The sequence below is a fragment of the Microchirus variegatus genome (genome assembly GCF_963457635.1).
Source record: "Microchirus variegatus genome assembly, chromosome: 21".
In the NCBI taxonomy this organism is placed as follows: domain Eukaryota; kingdom Metazoa; phylum Chordata; class Actinopteri; order Pleuronectiformes; family Soleidae; genus Microchirus; species Microchirus variegatus.
The window spans coordinates 1,938,509-1,962,563 of record NC_139822.1 but is presented as its reverse complement, the minus strand read 5'-3'; the positions used below and the strand labels follow the sequence as shown (position 1 = coordinate 1,962,563).

General features: G+C 40.4%; 2 protein-coding genes across 2 annotated transcripts; both read right to left on the bottom strand.

Moving 5' to 3' along the window:
- Nucleotides 1-538: 538 nt before the first annotated feature.
- On the bottom strand, nucleotides 539-11,037 carry LOC310942798 (NACHT, LRR and PYD domains-containing protein 12-like). Its single transcript, XM_083908236.1, has 10 exons — nucleotides 10,872-11,037; nucleotides 9,633-9,782; nucleotides 9,049-9,168; nucleotides 8,668-8,870; nucleotides 6,531-8,331; nucleotides 6,112-6,288; nucleotides 5,815-5,988; nucleotides 5,265-5,438; nucleotides 4,637-4,810; nucleotides 539-3,698 (listed from the first exon to the last, which is right to left on the bottom strand). Exons 2-10 carry the CDS (start codon nucleotides 9,779-9,781, stop codon nucleotides 3,689-3,691), a joined length of 2,982 nt encoding a protein of 993 aa, XP_083764362.1. The 5' UTR covers nucleotide 9,782; nucleotides 10,872-11,037; the 3' UTR covers nucleotides 539-3,688.
- A 5,112-nt stretch (nucleotides 11,038-16,149) lies between these two features.
- On the bottom strand, nucleotides 16,150-22,708 carry fosl2 (FOS like 2, AP-1 transcription factor subunit; the record flags this gene model as incomplete). Its single annotated transcript, XM_083907978.1, has 4 exons — nucleotides 16,150-16,875; nucleotides 19,420-19,527; nucleotides 19,728-19,982; nucleotides 22,580-22,708. The coding sequence occupies 4 exons, from the start codon at nucleotides 22,706-22,708 to the stop codon at nucleotides 16,312-16,314; spliced, it is 1,056 nt and encodes a 351-aa protein (XP_083764104.1). The 3' UTR covers nucleotides 16,150-16,311.
- Nucleotides 22,709-24,055: the final 1,347 nt, after the last annotated feature.

Here is a 24,055-nt window from a genome sequence, read left to right as displayed (position 1 = left end):
TGAAAGACACTGATCCAGTCAAATAATCACATTAGACTCATTTTAACAAGATTAAATAGTGTCAGCATGACACTGGCTGTGGCATGCAATTTATTTTATTTATTATTATTATTATTATTATTATTTTTAGTGTTGTAAGAAAAAGAAATCCAAATGAAATAGAAAAACTATAGATTAGAGGTGTCAAACTTGCAGGCTGTGGTCATTTGGCCACCACTTTATAATGAAAGTCATGAAAGTGCCATGGCAAGACCCAGGATCAGAAAAGGGCCTTTCTGCATAAAGTTTGCATGTTCTCCCCGTGTGTGCGGTTCAACATTTTGCTGAAAATATCAGGAGGGTAGTAGTAGTAGTAGTACTTCATTGTCAGCAACAGCATCTGCCCCAGGGCCAAGCGGGGGATAAGCGTGGAGAAAGTGACCGACAGTGTACTAAACAAACCACGGAACAAAGAACAAGTGTATTTTCAAACAATAAAATACAATATTTCTGAATGATTTAACAGATATTTTATTTGCTTCTTAAAAAATTTGAAATATTGACACAAATAAAACCAGGTACGGCAAACAATAAGTGAGAATATGCGCCCAATAAGTCAGATTAATACAGATACAAATATTCTCAGCAAAAACTTGGCGTGAAGGCTAGAGGTTGTTCTTTCAAGTATTGAGGGGGATAATCAAAATGGGTTCATAAAGGGCAGGCAAGGGTTCCATAATGCAAGACGTGTCCTCAATATCATACATAACCAAAAAGGAGAAAAGGATACAGGCCTTTTATCATTGGATCCAGAAAAGGCCTTTGAAAAGGTCGAATGGCCCTATCTTTTTAAGGTAACAGATCGATTCGGATTTGGAGAAACTTTTTATAAGTGAATTAAATTACTACATCTAAACCCTATGGCTGAGGTGCTTAGTGGTGTCTAAATCCTTTAACATAAGATGATGTCCTCAAGGGTCACCTCTATCACCACTTCTTTTTATTCTAGCTAAAGAACCTTTAGCAATAGCAGTCAGGACTTACAAATACAGGGAAAATTGTTAAAGAACACAAAATAACTCTCTTTGCAAATGACGTAATTGTATTCTTTAAACATTTAGATACCTCTATACCTGCACTCTTAGACCTGATCAAAACATTTGGCAAAGCATCTGGATATAAAATAAATGCATCCAAGTCTTCACTTATGTTGCTTAATGAAGAGGAGAGTCAAGATCATGATCGATGTACGTCTGCCTTTAGGATTTCCAACACTTTTACATACTTGGCTATTTAACTCCATCATGGGTGGATATAGAGGCAAACTCCCTCCAGTTACCATTAAACTTGTATCTTTACTCAGCCAGTTTAAAACATCTACGAACTCACACCATCCTACCCCAACTTCATCCTATAGTGCTTTTATATATATATATATATATTTTTTTTTTTTTTTTACCGTCAATTTTCTTAACAGTTGAAGCAACAGACAAATACATACATATATAATAAAATAAATAAATACCTACATAAATAAAAAATAAGACATTTTGACACCTGTTTAAAAAGTACACACAAAGAGGCTTAACATAGTATCAGAATTAAATGGGAGTAACATTTCTGACGTTTATAAAGAAGGAGTTTTAATGTCATTTGAGAATTTATCCTTAATGTTTAATATTCCCGAGGAAGCATTTCTTTATTTCTTCTTCACAGAATCGGTCAATAACAATCCCGACTTTATCGTCGTGAGAAATTATGATCAAAAATTGTAGAAGCAACAGATTGACTTCATTAATAATTATTATACAACTGGCTTGTGTCTGGTTCTGGCGAATCAGCAATATCCAAACATGACGCATGGACGTTAGACCTTCAAGATGACATTTCAAACGACGAGTAGAACAAAGTGTGTAAGGAGGCTCAAACAAAAACAGCCAGCACAAATTAAAAGCTTCTTCAGTATCAATGGCTGATGAGGTCCTAAACCACAACAGTGAAATGGCATAAATATGCATAAATATACAGTAACATACCGGACGTGCGTTTTAAATGTGAAGGAAATCTAGGACCATGCATACACTGTATATGAGAATGCAATCAAATAAATGCATTCTGGAAGGAAGTGGCTAATAAAATAACATCTATAAATATCCCCAGTATAACTCAAACATTATACTGTTGCATCTATAGCTGGCAAAATGAAATGAAGAACCAGAGAATATAAATGTATTGACTTCACTACACTACTGGCAAAACGATTAATAGCTCTCAATTGGAAGAAAACTGTGGCCCCTACTATAGGTGTTTGGATTAATATTATGGCACAATGTAGGTCAATGGAGAGGATAACATACATTGTGAAAAATAAGTTGGATGTCTATGAGAGAATATGGAGACCGTTAAAATATATAAGTATAGTGGCCAGGAATTGATGAGAGCAGAATATGGAATTATATGTAACTTATGGTTTATGTATGTGTGAAATTGTAGATATATATGCTTGGATAGGCACAACATGTGTATCTTTGATTTGTATTTTCTTTGAGGTACCATTGTCTTGAAATATTCAACCATTTTAAAGGACTTGCAAGTGAGTTTTTAGAGAGAGCAAGGGATAGTTGGGGGTGGGTGAGGGGTTACAGTAAGTGTTTGTCCTTTTCTTTATATTGTATTTAAATATGTACTTCATTTGTTAAACTGCATATCTGACTATGCTTAAAATCAATAAATAATAATAATAATGATAATAATAATAATAAAAAATCACTCCCACATTTGCAACTCTCTCTTTCCCTCTTTAAATCCAGACTCAAAAACAAAATAGTTCACTCCCTGTAATTTCAATATTAATATGTGTATATGTATATATATGTGTGTTATATTGTTGATGTTGTTCCTTTTACTTTTTACTTTGACTAACAGTTTCCTATAGAAAGAGAAATATGTTGAACTACCATAACAGTTGAATGAAGACATCTGTCAAGACAGAGCCCACACACACACACACGAACAGAAAACGTCTCGGAAAGAATGAAGGTGTGAATGTGTGAAATGTTCACAGGTTCGGGACGACAGGACCGAGCTGACGATGTTCAAAGTGATGTCACAGCGTCATTACCACAGAAAAACCTTTGTCAGAGTTCCTACAATTTTCCATTTCAAAATTCCATACTTTTCCAGACTTCTTGGAGGATTTTTCAGTCAATATTAAACATCTGAATACCAATTGTTAGATGCTTATTATGTAAATAAATGGTTTTAAAACCCTTCACTAATTTTTCATGAAGCCAGCCCTTGCAAAACTTGCATCAACCGATGACACTGTCGCGGCTGACTATAGGTGTCTGGCTCCACGACACGTATTGGAAAATAATAAATAAATGACAATCACAGTCAGTAACAGTAACCATGGTAACTCGACACCATTCTACAGTCAGCTTGAGTAGTTTCATATCATCTACAGGTAGGCCATGTTGTGTTAGTAACTTGTTTTGATTTGTATATATTAATATATTTAATTTTAGAAAGTGAGATAGTATGGAAACTTTTTTCCCTTTTTCCATACTTATCCAGACCTGGAAATTACTCAAATGAAATTCCATACTTTTCCATGCTGCGTAAGAACCCCGCTTTGTCCTTCACATGATGTTTGTCCCTGATCTGCTGAAGCTGCGTCACAGAGCAGGACTCAGGATGAAGATCATCTTCACTTCCACCTGTTGAGAGAAGACAACAGAGGAGAAGAGTCAGAGTCAAAGCAGCAGAGACTTCAGTCCAGTTCAGAGCTGCTTCATGTTCATCACTTTACTTTACATTCACTCATTGTTGACATGATGTCATCATAAAGTAAGGTCAGAGTCTGGTCTGGCTTGTCTCGACCACGTGTGAAAATAACAGCTGTGGAGGAAAATGTCAGCAGATATTTAGCTGTGTTTCCATCATGGTACGGTTCAGTCCTGGGTCAGGCTTGTGTTTCCACTGAGAGCAGGACCTTTGGTTGGTAGGTTGGGGTGTGGCCTGTGCCAATCAGTTGAATGTCGAGGGTGGAGCCGGCTCCGCCCTGACCATTCGGTTGGGCCTGGTTATTTTGTCACTATTCCTAATGGAAAACTAACTAAAAAGCGGTGGAAACAACACGGTGGAGCAGCACTGTTGCCTTGCAGCAAGAAGGTTGGTATATTTTTTAAGTGTCCGTCACTCCGTCAAGGGACAACGGAGACGGCAAGAGCTGTGATTTGTCTGTGCCGGCTCACAGTGTGCACCGAGCGTCCACAGAGGTGCAGCTGTTAACCGCTGACAACGTCGCTGCCAAACTATAAATACGTCATATCTTAACACACACAGCACATGTTTAGACTCTAAATGGCCAATTTCTCGCCTCAAATTATGTTAAAACTGCATTCCGTGACACAGAAAAGTGGGAAACGTCCACTCTTTCAACAACAACAGTCTTTCTCTCTCGGACGCCATTGCTCACTGTAGCCAGAAGCACAACAACCTTGCGCAGCGACCCCTACTGATCGGGCAGGAAATTGCAGTGCGTATCCGTCACCAAGACGCAGAAGTATGAAGGCGCGAGGTGTCTCCGTGGTTACGCAGTCGGATAACGCATTACGCAGTCGGAGAAGTATAATGTGGCCTTAACTCTACTGACCTCACAGTCTCCAGTCTGTAGTCTGGACTCTGCACAAGATCACACAGAGGCTTCACTCCTGAATCCTGCAGATAGTTGTAGCTCAGGTCCAGTTCTCTCAGGTGGGAGGAGTTTGACTTCAGAGCTGAGACCAGAGAGGAACAGCTGATCTCTGACAATCTGCAGCCACCCAACCTGAATAAAGAATAAAAGATGAGACTTTAGACATCGACTGTGTGTGTGTGTGTTTCATTCATTCATCAAATGAGATTAATGCAGACTTGGGTGATATCAACATTAAATATCTGGATATTTGATTATTTGATGATATAAATAAAAAGTGTCATTTTGGATTATGTTTTTACAACCGTATGAAAAAGAACCATAGCTTTGACAAACTAGCAGGTTATATTATTTTATATTTGTGCTCCTAGTATTGTCAGTAAGCTGCTCGCAGTGCTGCTGGAAGTTTCCTCCCGAGCTGATGTTGTCAACACGGTGACCGTTCAATATTAGATATCGTAAAAAATATCAAATCTGACGGCAAATATCCTGATATACGATCATATCAAACATCTAAAGACTAGTTTAATGTTAATGAAGTGAAAGTTTAAAAAAAAACAACAGCAGCTTCAGTCAGTGAACTCACCCCAGAGTCTCCAGTCTACAATGTGGACTCTCCAGTCCAGAACACAGCAGCTTCACTCCTGAATCCTGCAGATCGTTGTTCAGACTCAGGTCCAGTTCTCTCAGGTGGGAGTTGGACTTCAGGGCTGAGGCCACAGAAGAACAGCTGATCCCTGACAAACTGCAGCCCTTCAACCTGAATAAAGAATAAAAGATGAGACAAAGACTGTGTGTGTGTGTGTGTGTGTGTGTGCGTGTGCGTGTGCGTGTGCGTGTGTGTGTGTGTGCGTGTGCGTGTGTGCGTGTGGGAGAGAGAGTGTGAGTGTTGTTGGCAGGATCTAGAAGTTGTAGAACCGGTTTTGTTCCTTATTATGAGGTCAAATTTAAAAACACTCTACATAGGCTGCTTAAAGAGTATTATAGATTGTTTTTGTCTCTGTTGTTTGAGTGATTTGATATCGTCAGTTGTTTGATTCATATCTTGTGTTTTTTGCTCGGCCCAAGACTAGTTTAATGTTAATGAAATGAACGTTTTAAAAAACAACAACAGCAGCTTCAGTCAGTGAACTCACCTCAGAGTCTCCAGTCTACAATGTGGACTCTCCAGTCCAGAACACAGCAGCTTCACTCCTGAATCCTGCAGTTTGTTGTAGCTCAGGTCCAGTTCTCTCAGGTGGGAGGAGTTTGACTCCATAGCTGAGGCCAAAGAAGAACAGCTGATCTTTGACAAACTGCAGCCCCTCAACCTGAGTAAAGAATAAAAGATGAGACTTTAGACAACAGCTGTGTGTGTGTGTGAATCAAATGAGTTTAATGTTAATGAAATGAAAGTTTAAAAAAACAACAGCAGCTTCAGTCAGCGAACTCACCTCAGAGTGCTCAGTTTACAATGTGGACTGTGCAGTCCAGAACACAGCAGCTTCACTACTAAATCCTTCAGATCATGGTTGTCACTCAGGTCCAGTTCTCTCAGGTGGGAGGGATTGGACTTCAGAGCTGAGACCACAGAAGAACAGCTGATCTCTGACAAACTGCAGCCCCTCAATCTGAATAAAGAATAAAATATGAAAAGTTGGTTGTGAAACCAAAAAGAATCCAAGTCACATGAAGAGAAAGTTAACAATGAAACATTAACAGTAACAGACGTTCAAAGCAAGAATCACACGCAGCTGATAAATCTGCATCATTTAAAACATGAAAAACAACACAGCTAACTCACAACTAGAATAATAGAATATTTGATCAACCATTACTGATTGATGATGTTATTGATCATGTCTGAACTTACTTGGCCTTCCTGCAGTTCCTCACAGCTGGAATCAGTCTGAGTTTTCCCTGGTATGATGATATCATGTACTTGTCCAGGTCCAACTCATCCAGAACCTCCTCAGACATCTGCAGCATGTAGGCCAGAGCTGAGCAGTGGATAGCAGAGAGCAACTGTCCTCTGTCCTTTGACTTCATGAACTCTTGTATCTTCTGATGCACCGATTGGTCGTTCATCTCTGTCAGACAGTGGAAGATGTTGATGCTTCTGTCAGGTGAGATGTTCTTTGTGTTCATCGTCTTCAGGTTCTCGATGACTCTCTGGACGATTTCTGGACTGTTCTGAGTCTGACCCAGCAGACCTCCCAAGAGACTCTGGTTGGACTTCAGACAGAGTCCATGAAGGAAGCGAACAAACAGGTCCAGGTGACCATTTTCACTTTGAAGTGATTTCTCCATGGCTACTTTCAGGAAGACATCCAGAGAAGTGTAATCATCATCATTATCATCGTTTTTTCTGAAGAAGTCCTGCAGTACCTCTATCTTCCTGTTGGTGAAACAGTGGAACATGTAGACTGCAGCCAGAAACTCCTGAACACTCAGATGAACGAAGCAGTAGACTGTTTTCTGGAAGATCACACTCTCTCTTCTGAAGATCTCTGTACAGACTCCTGAGTAAACCAAGGCCTCTGTCACACTGAGACCACACTGGTCCAGGTCTTCTTGGTAGAACATGATGTCTCCTTTCTGCAGATGTTCAAAGGCCAGCCTCCCCAGCTTCAGAACAACATCCCTGTCTGCCTCCATCAGCTCCTGTGGATTCGTCTCACGTCCTTCCTCGTACTTGTTCTTCTTCCTCTTTGTCTGAACCAGCAGGAAGTGTGAGTACAGGTCTGTCAGGGTCTTGGGCAGCTCTCCTCTCTGCTCTGTGGTTAACATGTGCTCCAGAACTTTAGCACTGATCCAGCAGAAGACTGGGATTTGACACATGATGTGGAGGCTCCTGGACGTCTTGATGTGTGAGATGATTCTACTGGACAGATCTTCAGTTCTGGATCTCTTCTTGAAGTACTCGTCCTTCTGGTCCTCAGTGAAGCCTCGTACTTCTGTTACCCTGTCAACACATGTAGGAGGGATCTGATTGGCCGCTGCAGGTCGAGAAGTTATCCAGATGAGAGCTGAGGGAAGCAGATTCCCCTGGATGAGGTTGGTCAGCAGCACGTTGACTGATGACCTGTGTGTGACGTCAGAAACCAGCGTCCTGCTGTTGAAGTCCAGTGAGAGTCTGCTTTCATCCAGGCCGTCAAAGATGAACAAAGGTTTACAGACAGCGAGCTTCTCTGCTCTGACCTTCTCTAATGTTGGATGGAAAACATGGAGCAGTGTGAGAAGACTGTGATGCTGATCTCTAATCAGGTTCAGCTCCCTAAATGAAAGCAGAATCAGCAGATTCACATCCTGGTTTTCCAAACCCTCGGCCCAGTCCAGAGTGAACTTCTGCACCGAGAAGGTTTTTCCAACACCAGCGACGCCGTTGGTCAGGACGACTCTGATGCGCCCCTGCTGGTCAGGTAAGGCTTTGAAGATGTCACAGCACTTGATGGGAGTATCCTGGAAGATCTTCTTCTTAGAGGTCGTCTCCAGCTGCATCACCTCATGTTGAGTATTGACCTCTTCACTCTGTCCCTCTGTGATGTAGAGCTCAGTGTATATTGTGTTCAGGGGCGTTCTACTTCCTCTTCCTTCAGTTCCTTCAGTCACATGTTCAAATCTCCTCCTCAGACTGATCTTATGTTCATCTAGAACCTCCTGCAGACCAACATCTGCTGGAAAACAAGAGACAGTCAGACTGAAGAAAGAATCTGAGCAGCTGAGGATTATTTTCATGTTTTTCTGTGACGTTTTCTGTGACGATGTTTTATGTTGTTTGTTGTCAAATGAAAAACTACATTTTCACTGTAATGACTTGAATAGAAAAGCAGGAAAATGAGGGTAAACCTTCATTTCTTAAATCTGCAGGGGGCAGCACAGAGTTAAACTCCATCATCTTCACGATCACGTGAGTAACATTTTTAACTTTTAAACATTTTTCTCCTGTTTTTCCATTTCTAAAGTCTGCTTGTGCATGTGATGGGAGCTGCTCTCCTTACGAGTCTTACCCTGTGGTCCACATCCAGTCCTGGGTCTTTTCCCAAACTGAGGACAGCAGGAGTCTCCCGGTGGATCAGACTGGTCCCAGTATGAGGAGATGCAGCGTCTGCAGAACCAGTGACCACAGCTGGTGGAGACTGGGTCCTTCAGGACGTCCTGACACAGAGGACAGCAGGACGTCTGCTCGCCCGCAGGAACAGCAAACTTGTCTCTGTGAAGACATTTCTTTATTATTAACATGTCAGGGACAGGTGGACATGTGTGGCTGATTCTGATCTGAGACACTTTATTGTCTTACAGTTTTGTCTCACTGTGTTGTTTGTGTGTCTTTGTGAGGACACAGAGGTTTGGTTGAGTACCTACACTTATAGTGACAATCTGTCTCTTACTTTGTCTCTGAGGCTCCAGGTTCATGACTGAAGACGAAAGGTTGTATCATAGACTGGTTACTCTTCACAGACAGACAGCTGGGTCCTGGAGTGTCTGCTCTGCGTCTCTGGTTGTGACCTCTGCAAACACAAAACAGGGTTTTATATAGTTTAACCTACACTTCCCTAACCCTCTTTTTGGAGTCCCTACTCACAAATGATATGCCCAAACTAAATAGAGTACATCTCTGCAGTTACAAGCTCTATGTGGATTATATTGGTATCAAAATAAAGAGGACACTTGTGAGATTCACTGTAGATGCCACAGTGTCCGAGTAAATGGATGGAACACAGCGTGACACAGAGGAGAGCAGGGCGTCTGCTCGTGCACAGGAACAGCAAACTTTGTCCCTGTGAAGACATTTCTTTATTACTAACATGTCAGGGACAGGTGGACGTGTGTGGCCGATTCTATCCAAGACACTTTATTGTCTTACAGTTTTGTCTCACCCTGTTGTGTGTGTGTGTCTTTGTGAGGACACTGAGGTTTGGTTGAGAACCTACACTTTTATGAGTCTGACTCCTTCACAGGACAAGTGTCTTACTTTGTCTCTGAGGCACCAGGTTCATGGCTGAAGACGAAAGGTTGTATCATAGACTGGTTACTCTTCACAGACAGACAGCTGGGTCCTGGAGACTCTCCTCTGTCCTTGACTTCCTCCACACAATCACTCATCTGCTGGACTTCAGTCATTCTGAGAGAGAAACAGACTGTGAGACACTTACAGAGCTTGTTTTACCCTTGTTTTCTCCCAAAGAACTTCATATTACTTGTGAATTAAGTGCTTAAAACTAAATTATTATTAATTTTTTTTCAATTAAATAATAACATTTTAATAATGCGTTTCATTTGAAATAATTATTCAATTTTAATCACAATGATCATTTATAATCGTTTGGATAATCTAATTTAATATTGTGTGTGGAAAAACAAATGACGACTGACTCAGTTATGATAGGCTGAAAATTCATTATAATCTGTCGGGATTAAGCAGTGTTTCAAGTACTTAAGTATAAAATACATGCGTTTGTACTTTCTTGCAACATTTACTTTGAAAACGTAAGTATATTTCATATCAGAAAATTACTTCTGATACTAAAGTACAGTAAATGTCATATAGGAGACTGGGGTAATTTGAGCCAAAGGGTAGTTTGAGTCACCCCTTGTTGCTAGGAAACGGTACAAAATAAACATTGATCATGTGACCAAATATTTAGGAGGAAGACATCATGGGGTCTGTGAAAGTAAGAACCACATGGGTTAGACATTTCCAAAAAATACATTTTTCACTCTTGAAAGTTAATTTATTCTATTATACGTTTCATGAGAATTGTGTTTAGACCAAAAATAGATACTTTATAAATGTTTTACATGTTTGTTTTTTTATATTTTATACATCAATTGTGGTATCTATGTGCTAAAACACAAGGTCATAAACCTAGCATAAAAATGCAACACTTTAGCTGTGGGGACTAATAAAGTCAAAATGCTAATATGCATACTAGGCATATGGCACTTTTCTGGACATGCTATATGTTATGAAGGGGTGCACAACATCCTGAAATACTAAATATATTAGTTAGCGACAAAGCTATGATTGCCTTGATTTAGTCATTATCCTAACTGTGCAAAATGGCTAATTTTACCCCAGTCTCCCCTAATTTCACGCTACCAAAGTCATTTCCTGGTCACATACTTGTACTTTAACTCAAGTATCGCTTTACGGTACTTCACACATGCACTAAATCATTATATAATCATTTATAATCACGTCAACACTCACCTTTCTGTCTTTGTGTTGCGCAGTTAAAAGGGTGACTCAAGCAAAGTCACAGTTTCACTTTCACTCACTGCTCCACCCTCTGGAGTACGCAGTTCAGTCATTAACAGCCTCTGAACGTGAGCTGGAGCTTCCTCTAGCTACCTAAGAAGTTGTGATGTTGGCTGAAGGCTGGTGAAGACAAACGAGGAGGTCAGGGTTCGTGTTCATGAAGCTTTGAGCCCTTTTGGAACCACCGGAGTAAAAATTGCGTCACTTCTCGAAGCTTCGTTCATTGCGCGTGGGCGACCTCTGCTGGCACGGTGGTGGTTGTACAGTTACTACCTTGTTATGACTTCTTGATATGATTTCATCGAGTAATCCAGGGTCAAAGTTCACTTTTGGCAACAATCAATTAAATATCATCATCATCTTTGAAGAGGTATAATCCATCATTTTTATTATGCAAATACAACACGTATTAAGTCTAAATCAGAACTGAAATCATAAACTACTACTAATTATTTTCAAATAAAATAAGACAATATAAGATATTCCTTTATTCCTCCGATATTTTTTGCAGTGTTACAGCAGCCAAAAATCACATGGTAGAAATAGAAAAAAAATATTAGTAGTATTAATAAACATATGCAAAGATGTGTTGGTCGCTGACTATGACTAAAGCTCCACTATATGCATTATTATACAGCTACATGTCATCACAATGAAATCATATCACTGTTTTCATGTATAATTTAAAGATCCATTATGTAATAAATCAAAAGCAACTGGCTGTAAAATCCTCCTAATATGTCACAGAGACTCAGGAATAATGTTCATATAACAAACTGAACTCACCAACAACAACAGTACAGACAAAATATTTGCCTTAAAAAAATATTTTGCAGACTCCAAATCATGTTTATGTTTTGAAATCATGTTTTTACATGTGGCGCCACCTACCGCCGTCTACCAATCGTTGCAGTCAGTAGAGTCTCAGCTGCCGAGCAACCACGGGTTGCCAGTTACGTCAGAAAACAAAACCTAAAAGACCTCGGTATTTTGAATTTGAATGTAGTAACCGTTTTTGGCCACATTCTTACATATGGCACCTTTAACATTTTTCTTTTCAGTAATAATGATAGGGCCGACTCAAGCATTTATGGGGAATTTGATTTGGAGGAGACCCTCCCACCATCTGAAATGTACCTCAATAAATTGCATCAACTATATTATAGTTGTGTTATTTATTTACTCTTTTGTTTCGGTTGTTTTTGCATGATGAAAACTGAAACAACCCTGCATACCTTTACTGCTTTACATGGGGACACTATATATCCTGAAACAACATCACCTCGTTCTCCTTTCCCCTGTTTAGGGAAATAAAATGCCCAGCATGCACTTGGGGACAGAGAATGTGGTCTCACCTGCATGTTGAGATGATCTTCATACGACTATAAGTGTGTGAGGGTAGAGAAAAAAAGAAAAAAAACCTAAATCACAATTGAAACAATTAAAATTACATATTCAAATGCAAAAAAATATTTTTTATTAAGTAAATTAAAATTTGTAAATATGCATTCCATTTTAAAAGTAATACATGCTACAACCATTTACATCTTAATATATGTATGTATATACATATATACATACATACGTATATATACATATATACATATGTATATACATACATACATATGTTATATATGTATGTATGTATACTGCACTTTAAACACTGTCATTTCAAATCATTTTACCTGATTTAACTTTGTCCAACCTGTGGCGTTTCCTTTAAAAAAATATTTTTTTATGAGTCCACACTGACCCCTGGTGGCTGTCCGTTGGAATTACACTTCTTGAAAGTTGTATTTTGATCGTTTCAAACGGAAGTCTTACTAGAGCCTCGCTGAAAGAGTTGCCATTAAAGGTTTACCGCCACCGAGTGGTCACAGTGAGTAACTGTACAGATTTAAACAGTTCATGAAAGGTTTCAAAAGGTGCAGTTACTTAACCCGATCGCTAGAGAAAGCTCTTGAAGCGCCAGGGACAGCACCGACACGGCGACTTCCGGTTTTAAAATAAAATAAAATAAAATAAAATAAAATAAAACATTTCCATAATTAATTAATTAATTAATTAAAAAGTGTGGGTTTTGAGAAAAATAATAGTCGTTTACCACATAAAAAATGTATGGTATGTATTTCTGATTCATTTAATGTTATATTAATTGAAAAAATATTATACATTTTCTAAGTGACCCCAACCTTTTGAACTGTAACAGTATCTGTATATGATAGTGTTGGTAGTCACACACACCTATGTGTGTTTGTTTTTTACTTCCTGGTTGTAAAATAGAATTGATTGACAGAACACAAGAGATTGAGGAACACTTGAATTCAATTGTTTCCAACCTTTTGAAAGATGATATTGCTGCTGCTTGTCTGTCCAGTTTGATGAATCACTGCACACAATCACTTGTGCACGTTGCATGTCTTTTTTGTTTTGTTTACCACACACATATGCATCATTTTCATATTCATGAATGATAAAATACATTTGTAAATCCATTTATTTGAAACTTTTATTTTATATATAGACAAACGGAATGAGAAATTGGCTTGTGACCAAAGGGTTGCCAGTTTGAGTGGCAGACAGGTAAAGGTACCCAATCCCCATTGCTCACATCTCATGTACTCCTTATGTCGGTCCCAAGTCCAGATAAATGGAGACGGGTGCATCAGGAAGCGCATCCAGCATAATCCTCTCTGCCATTTCAAATGTTCAGATCATCGGCTGTGGCGACACACAGAGAGAGTGCAGCTGAAAGACATATTATTACACATATTTTATTTTAGTCATTCTGATTGACTTTCATTGTTTTTTACTCATTATTTGGTCTAAATTTGAGTGAATTTTGATACTGTTACATTTTATTACACTCTTGTAGATCACACTCTTATTTTGACAGCTTGATCATTATTTATAGATTTTTTTTAGATATTAACAGTTTTCTCTGACTGATGATGGTGAAGCACTGTATGAAACGTGATTGATTGAATTATTCATCAGGGGCAGACACAATACGTTTAATTAATAATTATATTTGTTTGTGATCAATTTGTATATGATTGGTGATATGTTATATGATATTATATCATATTGATGATACAATATGATCTATGAAATGTTCTTTATCATTGGATTAAGAGGTTTTACATTTTGATATTTTACATTTCTATGAATAAAAACAGTTATTAAACTCCATCACATCACTGACATTTGAATAGAAAGAAAAGGAACAATTCCAAGTTGAAAATGATTTATTTTTATTATCATCATTATTATTATTCATTTTAAATTAACAAACACTGCTATACATATTGCTTTTTTTTTTTTTTTTTTTATTAATTTTGAATCATTTTGAACAGTTAAAGCGTTTGGAAAATAAAATATAAGTAATAGTAGCTGAAAACAGGCAACAGACAGTAGATGACATGTTCAGTAGAAGAAGATCTACAGTCAATGGCTTTCCTATGTGAGTCGAGGGGCTTCAGGAGATTTCCACAGATTTGCCCACGGTCATGTTTTTGGTTATCATTTCACCCTTCTTTTTTTTTTATTTCTTCACTCAGTCATCCTGCTGCCTGACTGATGCTGACGTCAGTGAAATAGAAATATCTGACAAGTAGCAGCAGCTTGAATCAAATTTCAGAAAGTCTGTTTTTCTGCATCCAGCGCAACAAACGTCTTCCAAGCACAACTTTGATAACGAGAAAGGGTTCAAAACATGACACCCACTTTCACCCCTGACATTATATTCATTAGGAATGTTTGAAGTAAAAAAAACAAAAAAACATATATATATATATATATATTTATCACTGTTGTGTCCTTCTCAGTGCACGGTCCCTCATCCCTTTTAAAGATACACACATGTACAAATAATGAAAAAAGAAGTGCTTCATAGAACTTCAGAATATTACATCTTGTCTTCAAGGTGTGTCCTCTTTCATGTCAGTCCAGCTGTAGAGAGAGTCTTCTTGTTTCCTTCCTTTAAAGTAAAAAAAAAAGTGGACTGCGTCAAGCCGACTCCGCTTCTGCCCAGTACCTCCACGTTAGCGTACGTTCATACACCCATAAATTAGCACATCTGACTTGAATTTAAACATCATTTCTTGACTAAAAGTGACAGATTTACAAACACAGTATAAACAGGGTTGACATCATTGGCAGTTGGCGACAGTCTAGACCACAGTGGCTTATTTGAAATCTGAGCAAAAAAAAAAAAAAAGAAAAAAGAAGAAAAAAAATCTCTCCTTTTCAGACAAAGACGGACAAATTACAGGATTACATGTGTCACACAAAGCTTTTTTTTTTGGCTTTTTGAAAACCTGAACCGCCCACAGAGGAGAGAGGCAGTGTTGGAAAACGAAAAAAAAAACTTAGAAATAAAGAAATACAGAATCCAGTGCAGGAGGGAGCGAACATATTGATCATCATCACCACCCCACCAGACCATAGACATGTACCGACAGTAGCCTGCAGTCCTGTGACGCTCTTAACCACAGGGGTTTGACTACACCAGAGACGAATCCCTGACATGAATGTAAATCACATACACAGGTTGTACAGTCCAGGTACAGAATCACTGAGGAAAAAGCACAGCAATACGACTATAAAGTCAAGCCACTATGGCAAAAAATAGAAGGTATATAGAGTATTAGATCGATTGAGAGTTGGCTCGTGTGGTTTTGTCCGTCGCCCTGTAGCTGACAAACACTCTGCAGAAAGTGAATCAGCACAGTCCAGAAATACAGTTTAAAAGATGGAGATGACAGCAGAAATGTGCACACACACACACACACATACACACACACACACACACACTCATGGTAGTGATCCCATCGAAGCAAAGACAAATCTAGATGGTAATAAAAAAAAAGACAAGAGGAAGTCTTTGCTCATTGTCTCCTTCTCTATTCAGAAAGACCTCGTTCAAAGATTTATTGATTCGTCTTGGCAGAGTGCAAGCGTCGGCATGGCTTTATTCAACAGGTTCAGAAAAATATATATTAATTCAGAACACACGCTCTGGTTTTTAAGTCACTTAACTCACAATTTCAGCTAGTCACAATTGTCTGGCCCCGGTAAACAAGTTGACACTTGAGTTTGAAATGGCGAAGGGATGACACGCTTCAGGATTGGTGCACGCACTTCTACAAATAATAAAAATAATAATATATAAAAAAAAAAAAACTTGTTTACACTGAAGCAGAACAAGAAGAAACACGTAGCCCTTGTGGGTCTCCCCCGCCGAGGGGGAAACGGCTCACATGGTCAGCTTGGTCTGGACTTTTTCAATGTGCCCTTCAGAAGAAACAGAAGGGGAGGCGAGCAGTCGCTCCGCCTACCGCAGTGTTCGTTTCTCAGCCGCGCATGAGTCGAGTCGAGCCTGGGCCCTCGCTCAGAGAGCTAGGAGTGTGGGGGAGTTGAGGGAGTCTGAGGACTGGTCGCCGCTGCTGCTGCTGCGCCGGTGAGCCTTTGAGCAGGACTCGGAGGAAGGCGACGGGCTCTCGGGCTCCAGCATGCTCGGGTAGGTGAAAATGAGGCTCGGGGCGTTGGGCGTGGCGGCCGGGGTGGACGCCGCCACCACTGGTGTGTTCAGGCTGTCGCCGTCTGTGCAGTATATCCCGCCACCGCCCAGGCAGATGGGTTTGATGACCGAGCGCTGAGGTTTACCCATGTCCCCCTCGTCGTCGCTGTCATCGTCGTCGTCGTCGTCCTCCGGCTCCTGCTTCACCACCACGTGGTTCATGCGGCTGACCATGTTGTGTCGCATGGTCAGAGGGAGTGGGTTGCACTGCTCCTGGTGATGTTGGTGTCCCGATGACTGGTGGCGATCCTCGATGGGCAGCTTGCACACGGGGTTGTGGGCAACAAGCATGAACTCCAGCTTGTCTTTCTCCTTCTGTAGGGTCTCAATCTCCTTCTGCAGGTCTGCCTTCTCCTCCTCCAGCTTCTCCGTCTCCTGTTCACACACAAAAAAATACAAGAAATGAGGGCATGTACTTCAGCTGAACTGTGAGCATGTTTTTTGCTAACTAAAGATGACCATGAGGGGGCATCTCATTTAAAAGGTATAGTTTGGATTTCATGAAGTGCGGTTGATACTGACTCAAAGTCAAAGAAGGCACTGGCAGAGGCGATTCTAGAGTCTATAGGGGCCCTAAGCAAAAATTCCCAGGGGGCCCTTCCTTCCAACCAGTGTTTATCACCATTATGTTATAAATAATCTGACACCAACGAAAAATGTATGATATTCAAAATATTTTTTTATAAATGTAAAGAACAATAAAATACTGTAAATAGCTTTTAAAAACTAACTTTGTAAAAAAAATACATTACACTTTAAAGAACCCACATTATAAAACAATATAAATATATAGAACAATAAAATACTGTAAATAACTGAAAAAAACATATATAAACTGAGTAAAAAAAGATATGTATTACACTGTAAATAATCCTCTTTATTTTCCAACTTGCAGAACGATAACTTCACACAGGTTAAAGTGAGGTGGGGCCCCTTTAGGGAGGTTTCCTACTGAGATGTCATTGCAAATCACCCATTGTTTTTTAAGGGGGACTGGGATGCAGCTGGTCACTGCACATTTCAGTAAAAACAGCCCTCAGGCTCCGAGTGTCGGGGCCCCCCTATCAGCTCGGGGCCCCCAAGCAGTTGCCTGCCTTGCCTGTTCACAAGCTGCGCCCCTGGGACACTCTATGAAACATGGCTGCCAGCAGGGACACAAGAAAAAAGTATTTAGCCAATGAACAAAAGGCTCACCTAATACATTCTTTGCCAGTGTATGTGTTTGCTGTCTTAAGAATATGATCGCAGCTTAATATCACTGTCACATGAGCTGCTTCCTCGTTGGTAGGTTTGTGTCACTTAGGCAAATCTGTATGAACAATTTGCCTTACAAGTTTGATGCAGGGAGTGAGTGATTTAAGCCACAGAAACTTGTGTTTCGAGTCAGAAAAGGCCATGCATTGCTGAGAAAAAGCAGCAAATGTATTGTGAATTTATCATAAACTTAACCAGGTGCAGATTTGATTAAATCATCAAGTTGAAAAGAGCCACTATCCAGTCAAATTTGAGGCAGGAACTCTGCAGATTAGTGTTGGGAACATGGTCATGTGCTTAAATGCATAACTTTGCGTCTGATTGTGCCCGCGTTTCTCTGTTAACAATGTTGTCAAACAGTGTGTGTGTGTTTATGTGTTGTTCCTCCAACGTGTCAAAAGAGGGCACTGTTTGTTTGCTGTGGTTTCAAGACAGTGGCACAAGCAGCACATTAAATCAAGAATTTGTCACGGGCCATTTAGACTAACAATGTGTAATCTCTGAGCCTTCTGCTTGAATTTGAGCTTTTACATAATGACTTCACTGCTTGTGTCTGTGAGAGATACAGGATCTGCAACAGCGCGTCATTATTAATGTGTCACATAAAAGAAAAAAAAAAGGACTGATCCCGTAAAAGCTGTTTGTCAGGCTCAGACACCGGGGCTGATAATGATAAGCTGACATGCTGTCTGAGAACTTTGACTCATGGGCAAAGGTATGAGGAAGTTCTTAAGAAGAAGCACAGGGAGGAGGAGGAGGAGTAAAGTGAGAAACATATGTATAAGAATGATATCAGTAAATCAAATAGGAGTGTTTTTTTGCAGGAAAAACTGCACTTCCTTCTTTGGATTTAAAAAAAAAAAAAGCTGGCATGTGAAGAAGGAAGGGGCTTTTTTTTTTCTCCAATGAGTGAAGGCGTATGTGTGTGCGTGCAAGCAGAATTTCTTCATGTGCGATTGTGAGACAAGCAATTTAGCCTTTTTATAAAAATGTCCTGCATTCATGGAGACAGCTGCCTGCAGCAAATTCCATTCCTGGGGTTTTTTAATGCCCGACAAGCTCAACCTCACTGTAATTCGGCTAATTAGTCCATTTAGATGCCGTTACTGTCTTCCAGGCAGGGCCAACGAGACAGCCCTACCTCTGTCTACAACTACCCGAGACAAAAAGCTTTTCATCGCCTCACTCAGATCTTGCACTCAAGCGACGCGGTGAGAGTCAAACCAGTAATGTGAGGTTGTAAATTTAGGTGTGGAGTTCAATCACTCATCAGAAATCTGGACTGCTGCCAGGCTTCTGAATAAACTCCAGCTCCTGAGAACTGTGAGAATAAAAAGAATCTTTTCATTTTAGTTCTTCTGAATTTCTGCGACAAAAGAGCTAATTTTGCCAAAGAAGAAAAAAGGGAAGCAGGGTGCAGGGAGTTTTTTGGAGACCCACTATTTAAAGATGACAACCCACTTGCTGCAGCCCACTTCACATTATAAAGTATTTTTATGGCCATGTTATTATTATTTTGAATTTGTAAACCAGGAGGACAAATTCCCTGACCATAAAAAACTTTATTCAGCAAACCACTCTGTGGGTCCTGATCCAGACTGTAGGACAGACTGCGCTAAAAGATAAATTTGTTTGAATTTATTGAGATTGAGATTTTGGACTCACCCCTTGCAGCATCTCTGTGAGCTCCCGTCTGCGGTTGCGGCATTTGGCGGCGGCTAACTTATTCCGCTCGCGCCTCACCCTCCTTTTTTCCTCTTCCTCTGGGGTGAGCTGAGGACAGGCAGAGAAAGAACACAGACAGGTGAGGAGGGTTGTTTTTGCAGACATAATATCGATTAAAACAAGAACAAGAATGTAAACAAGAGGTGGGTGATACTGCACAGAGAGAATAACCAAAACAAATAAGAATTTAACGGCAGGATCAAATAAAATCAATGATAAACAGATGCTGGTTTTTTTTACTGTCTCACCTGCTCATCCCTCTTGCGTCGGCCTCTGGTGTCCCCAATGGAGCGGATGACCCCGGGCCGGGCCAGTGTGTTGTGTCCCAGCAGCCCTGGCCCACTGGTCAGGTGATGGCCGTACGGGTGTGAGCGGGAGTAAGGGTTGGACATGGAGGTAATGACTGTGGGCTGCACCATCCACTGCAAGTCTTGGCTGGTTGTGATTGCATTAATGGTGGGTACGAAGGCACTGTTGGAGCCGGGCATGTCGACCCTGTACTTCTGCAGAAGAGAAGGTATAACCCGTGATGATTCACAATAACACAACAACAACAACGTCACTGCTGCTCCACTGTCTTAGACATCACGCGTTCTTAATAAATTCACACTTTTTCCACTTGTCAAGTTTACAGTCATGGTTCAGTCCACAGGGGCAGAAATGCTGTGTGTGTAAACCTATAGAGTGGAACGGTGACACATGCTGTGTGAATCATGTGGGAAAAGCCCAAAGTGTCCAGTGCATATTGCTCCACTACAATAACCAAAAGACATCAAAGGTGTTACACTCGTCTGGAATGGAAATGACAGAGTGGTTTAAATATTCCATATGGAATCATTAAAAAAAACAAACAAACAGGAAAAAGCACCTCGAGATTGCAGTTGAAGTTGACATTTTGTTTGCAAAAAAAGATCCTGAACCCAGATTTGAATGTTGATCATCACTAAAGTCTATAAATGTCATCCTTGGGTCATAACCTACATCCTCAAAATCAAATATGGCCTTTATTTTATGTTCTGCTGCTCACAGACAAACAAATAATAATCATTTAACTGCTACAATCAACTTTAACCTTTAAAACACACACAACATATTGTGATCTCAACTGATCCATACTGATATGTCATTTATATTATTTATACAGTATGTGTGTATACTGAGAGTTATATTGCCATATGTAACCAACGTGGTGATATTATTATCATTATTACTGCAACAACATAGTGCATATTTATCATCTGAAAAAGTAAAATGTTTGTGTATAGGATACAAATGCGCAGTTAGGACTGTAAAGTCACACATCCCTATAGCAATTCAACATATGTATGTATTTGTTTTACTAATTAAGTGAATCCATATGATTGTATATATGAGTGAGAATGACTATGGTGTCTCATTAGTATTACTTTAGGTCTCTGGGGTCCACACAGACAGACGGGTGTCTCTGCCTTTGTGCGTAATTTACGCACGTCCCCATATGCCCGTTATTCCCGACTTTCCGTCGGATATCCTAGCAGTCTATTGGAAGTTTTGTTTATCTGGTGAGTCATTGTGTATGGGATTTGTTAAGCACATGCGGAACGCAGTCAGTTCCAGTAAAGGGGGAAAGCAGCCAGCTGTAACAAGCCAGTTAACCAGAATTATGAGAGGAAGTTTCCTCATCTTTTTTTTTTGTCTTGGCTTCCATAAGCTAAGAATTTGTTGTGTACATGCATATAAGTTAAAACAATAAGTAATAAAAAGAGAGACCTTTTGACAATTATGGTCTAAGACAAATTCAATTGCTCCAGTAAAAGAAAAAAAAAAGAACGGAAAAGAAAAGAATGCCTTGTTTTGAAATGTCTCCATAAAACCTAACTAACACAGAGGTCATGTTCCAGGCGGCTGTAATGGGAAACATGCAGCCAGTCAGTGTGTGATTACAGGGAACCGGAGTAATAATGAAAGATACGAGCCAAGAGTCGTTTACTGTAAAAATGTTGCGTGAGCCTGACGCAGCTTTTCCACGGAATTTCTCTCTGCACGGACTCAGTTTTGCGGGGGAAGCAACGTAAACACCTCCACCCGGATTTATATCCTATTATCGATGAACATGAGGACACATAACCTCACAGAGTGACACACACACACACACACACACACACACACACACACACACACACACACACACACAGTGTTCGCTATGTCTCATTCCGAGTGTGTGAAAGCAACAGCTTGTGGTGAAATCGAGGGGAGGATTTTCAAGGAACTGAGTTTTTGTTTCTTTTTACGCAACGCCAAATTGTTGGCATGTTCTAGGCATGTGAAGAAATAGATAAATAAATGTGGCTTCAGATGTTGCGCGATCCGCACAACAGTGCCAAGTGCTGAGCAAACCATCCTAAAAATCTGTGAGTTTCATTTTGCAGCTGCACATGTCCAAAAAGCACAAATCCAAAAGAGCTTTCTTTGTCAAGCAGCGCATACCTGTTGCATTCAGCGCCATAAAAACTTTATCTCTGCTCACTTTACTATCAGACTAAAGTGTATCCGCTCATAAAATACGCTCTGTAGAGATGCATCGTCCTTATAAACCAGGCGCGTAAAAGCGCAGCTTAGCAAAAGTGTGGTACTTTTACGCACGCAGAGGAAAAGAAGGGAAAAGCCATAACAGATTATCGGGATGTGAAATTGTAATTTCAGTCTGTCGCTTTGCACATAGAACAACTCTGCGTATTTACGCACACTCCTGCTCCATGGTGGATGGAATCTGACTCTGTCAACCAGGCGTGCACGGTTTGCGCACGAGCTGTTGGTTTCAGTAAAACCTTCATAGGCTACTGTGTCGACTTACTACTGCACCCTGCGTGACGGAATGCACATGGTATATGAGTCCAGAAACACTTGTGCGGAGATCTAGTGGATCTTGCGTGTTTTTCTGACTCACTGTTTCTGTCTGTGTCAACGGGTTCATCCGTGTTTTCCCTCAATAAGTAAACTATTGTGTAACAAAAACGCGATATCATTGTAAAATGAACACACCCTGTACTTGAAATCAAATGCAACACATGAATAAGTTATTTATGAAGCAACGTGGCAGCGCTTCCTTAGTTGTTTGTACCTGGTAACTTGAGGTAGAGATCGGACTTCCGATCGTGCTGCTGCCGCTCGTGAAGGAGTCTGGCTGGGCCGGAGAGGTGCTGCTGCCGCGGGACGAGGTGTCGTAGTTTCCGGAGTAGTCCTGGTACATGATCCAGGAAAGAGGAAGAGTTCGGTGGATAGTTTGAGGTTTTTTAATTATTTTTTTTTCAAAAAAAAATCCTCGCCGATAAAAAGGCACGAACAGAAAAAATATATATATATAAAAAAAATCCCCTGACTTGAGACGCTGATAATTTGATCCAGAGAAGAGTTGGCAAAGACAAAGTGCAATTACGCTCCTTTCAGACTAAATTAAACCATGTTACAGATATTGCGACTTAAAATCGATATGTTGCTGTTTATTGTTATTGAGCCACAGGCGTTTAAAAAAAATTAAACTAAATTTAAAAAAAAAATGCTGAACTAAACTAAAGATCCTCTCAGGTTGCGCAAAGTTCAGGCAAAAGTCAGCAGCTTCACACCTTGAGCAGTCAAAATCCAGCCGAGACAAGTCAATGTGCAGTTACAGGAGTGAGTCAACCTCCGCTCTAAAGCCTGATGACACTCTCTCTCTCTGCTCTGTCTCTATCTGACGATCACGGAACAACAACTCGGACGTTTTTTATTTTTTTTCTCTCTCTCTCTCTCTCTCTCTCTCTCTCCCTCCTCTTCTTCTGCTTCTTTCCTCTTCTTTTCCTTTTCACCACTCCACCAACAGATGACTCACTTCAATGGCACTATGAAGAGAACTGCAACGGCTTTTCAACACCAACGACACGGGCCTACGTCACTGTCTGGGCGTTGCCACTTCCATGTAGGGGAGAGGGGGGGGTTCGTTTCTGAAGAAGGCAGAGGGAAATAAAAGCTCCTGCTCGCGAGCGCGCGTCGCTCAGCGGACACTGGCGATAAAGTGTCAGCGCGTGGAAACGGTCAAATCAGTTAAAACACACAACAACAAAAAAACGCGCGTGGAGAGGAGTATTTTTTGTTTTGTTCCGGACGTCAGCGCCTGCTGTGGACTTCACTGTTTGTCTCACTTGCTTCGGTCCATTGACGCATGTTTCCTGAAATGGGCAGTTGCGTCAGAGAGCGCGCGTGTGGGTTTCCTTGGTAAAGAGAGCGTCAGACACTGGAGGGATTCCCTCCCCTCGCGCCGCGAGCTGCTGTTCCGTCTTCACTTCTCCGAAATCGGAGCGCACGGTCCGGTTCAGTCGCCATTAGTGTATATGAGTGTTGTTTTTTTTTTATATAATGTATGGAAGTACTTTGACTCTGCATTGGACAACGTGACCTATATCCGTTTAATGTCAAACTGTATGTTAATCCTTTAGCCAGAGCCGCGTGAATAAGCTTGTCCCTCATTAGGACCAGGGTTAGGACAACTGGTCTAATATAACTGAATAAGTCAGTGTTTTTTACGAAAACAGGTCCTAAAGAATTCGCACAAACAACACTC

Coding starts and splice junctions, on each gene's coding strand:
- LOC310942798 (XM_083908236.1), bottom strand. CDS start 9,781: ATGACTGAAGTCCAGCAGATGAGTGATTGTGTGGAGGAAGTCAAGGAC. Junction 8,871..9,048: donor CCTGGAGCCTCAGAGACAAA/GTAAGAGACAGA, acceptor ATGTCTTCACAG/AGACAAGTTTGCTGTTCCTG. Junction 5,989..6,111: donor TGTAAACTGAGCACTCTGAG/GTGAGTTCGCTG, acceptor TTCTTTACTCAG/GTTGAGGGGCTGCAGTTTGT.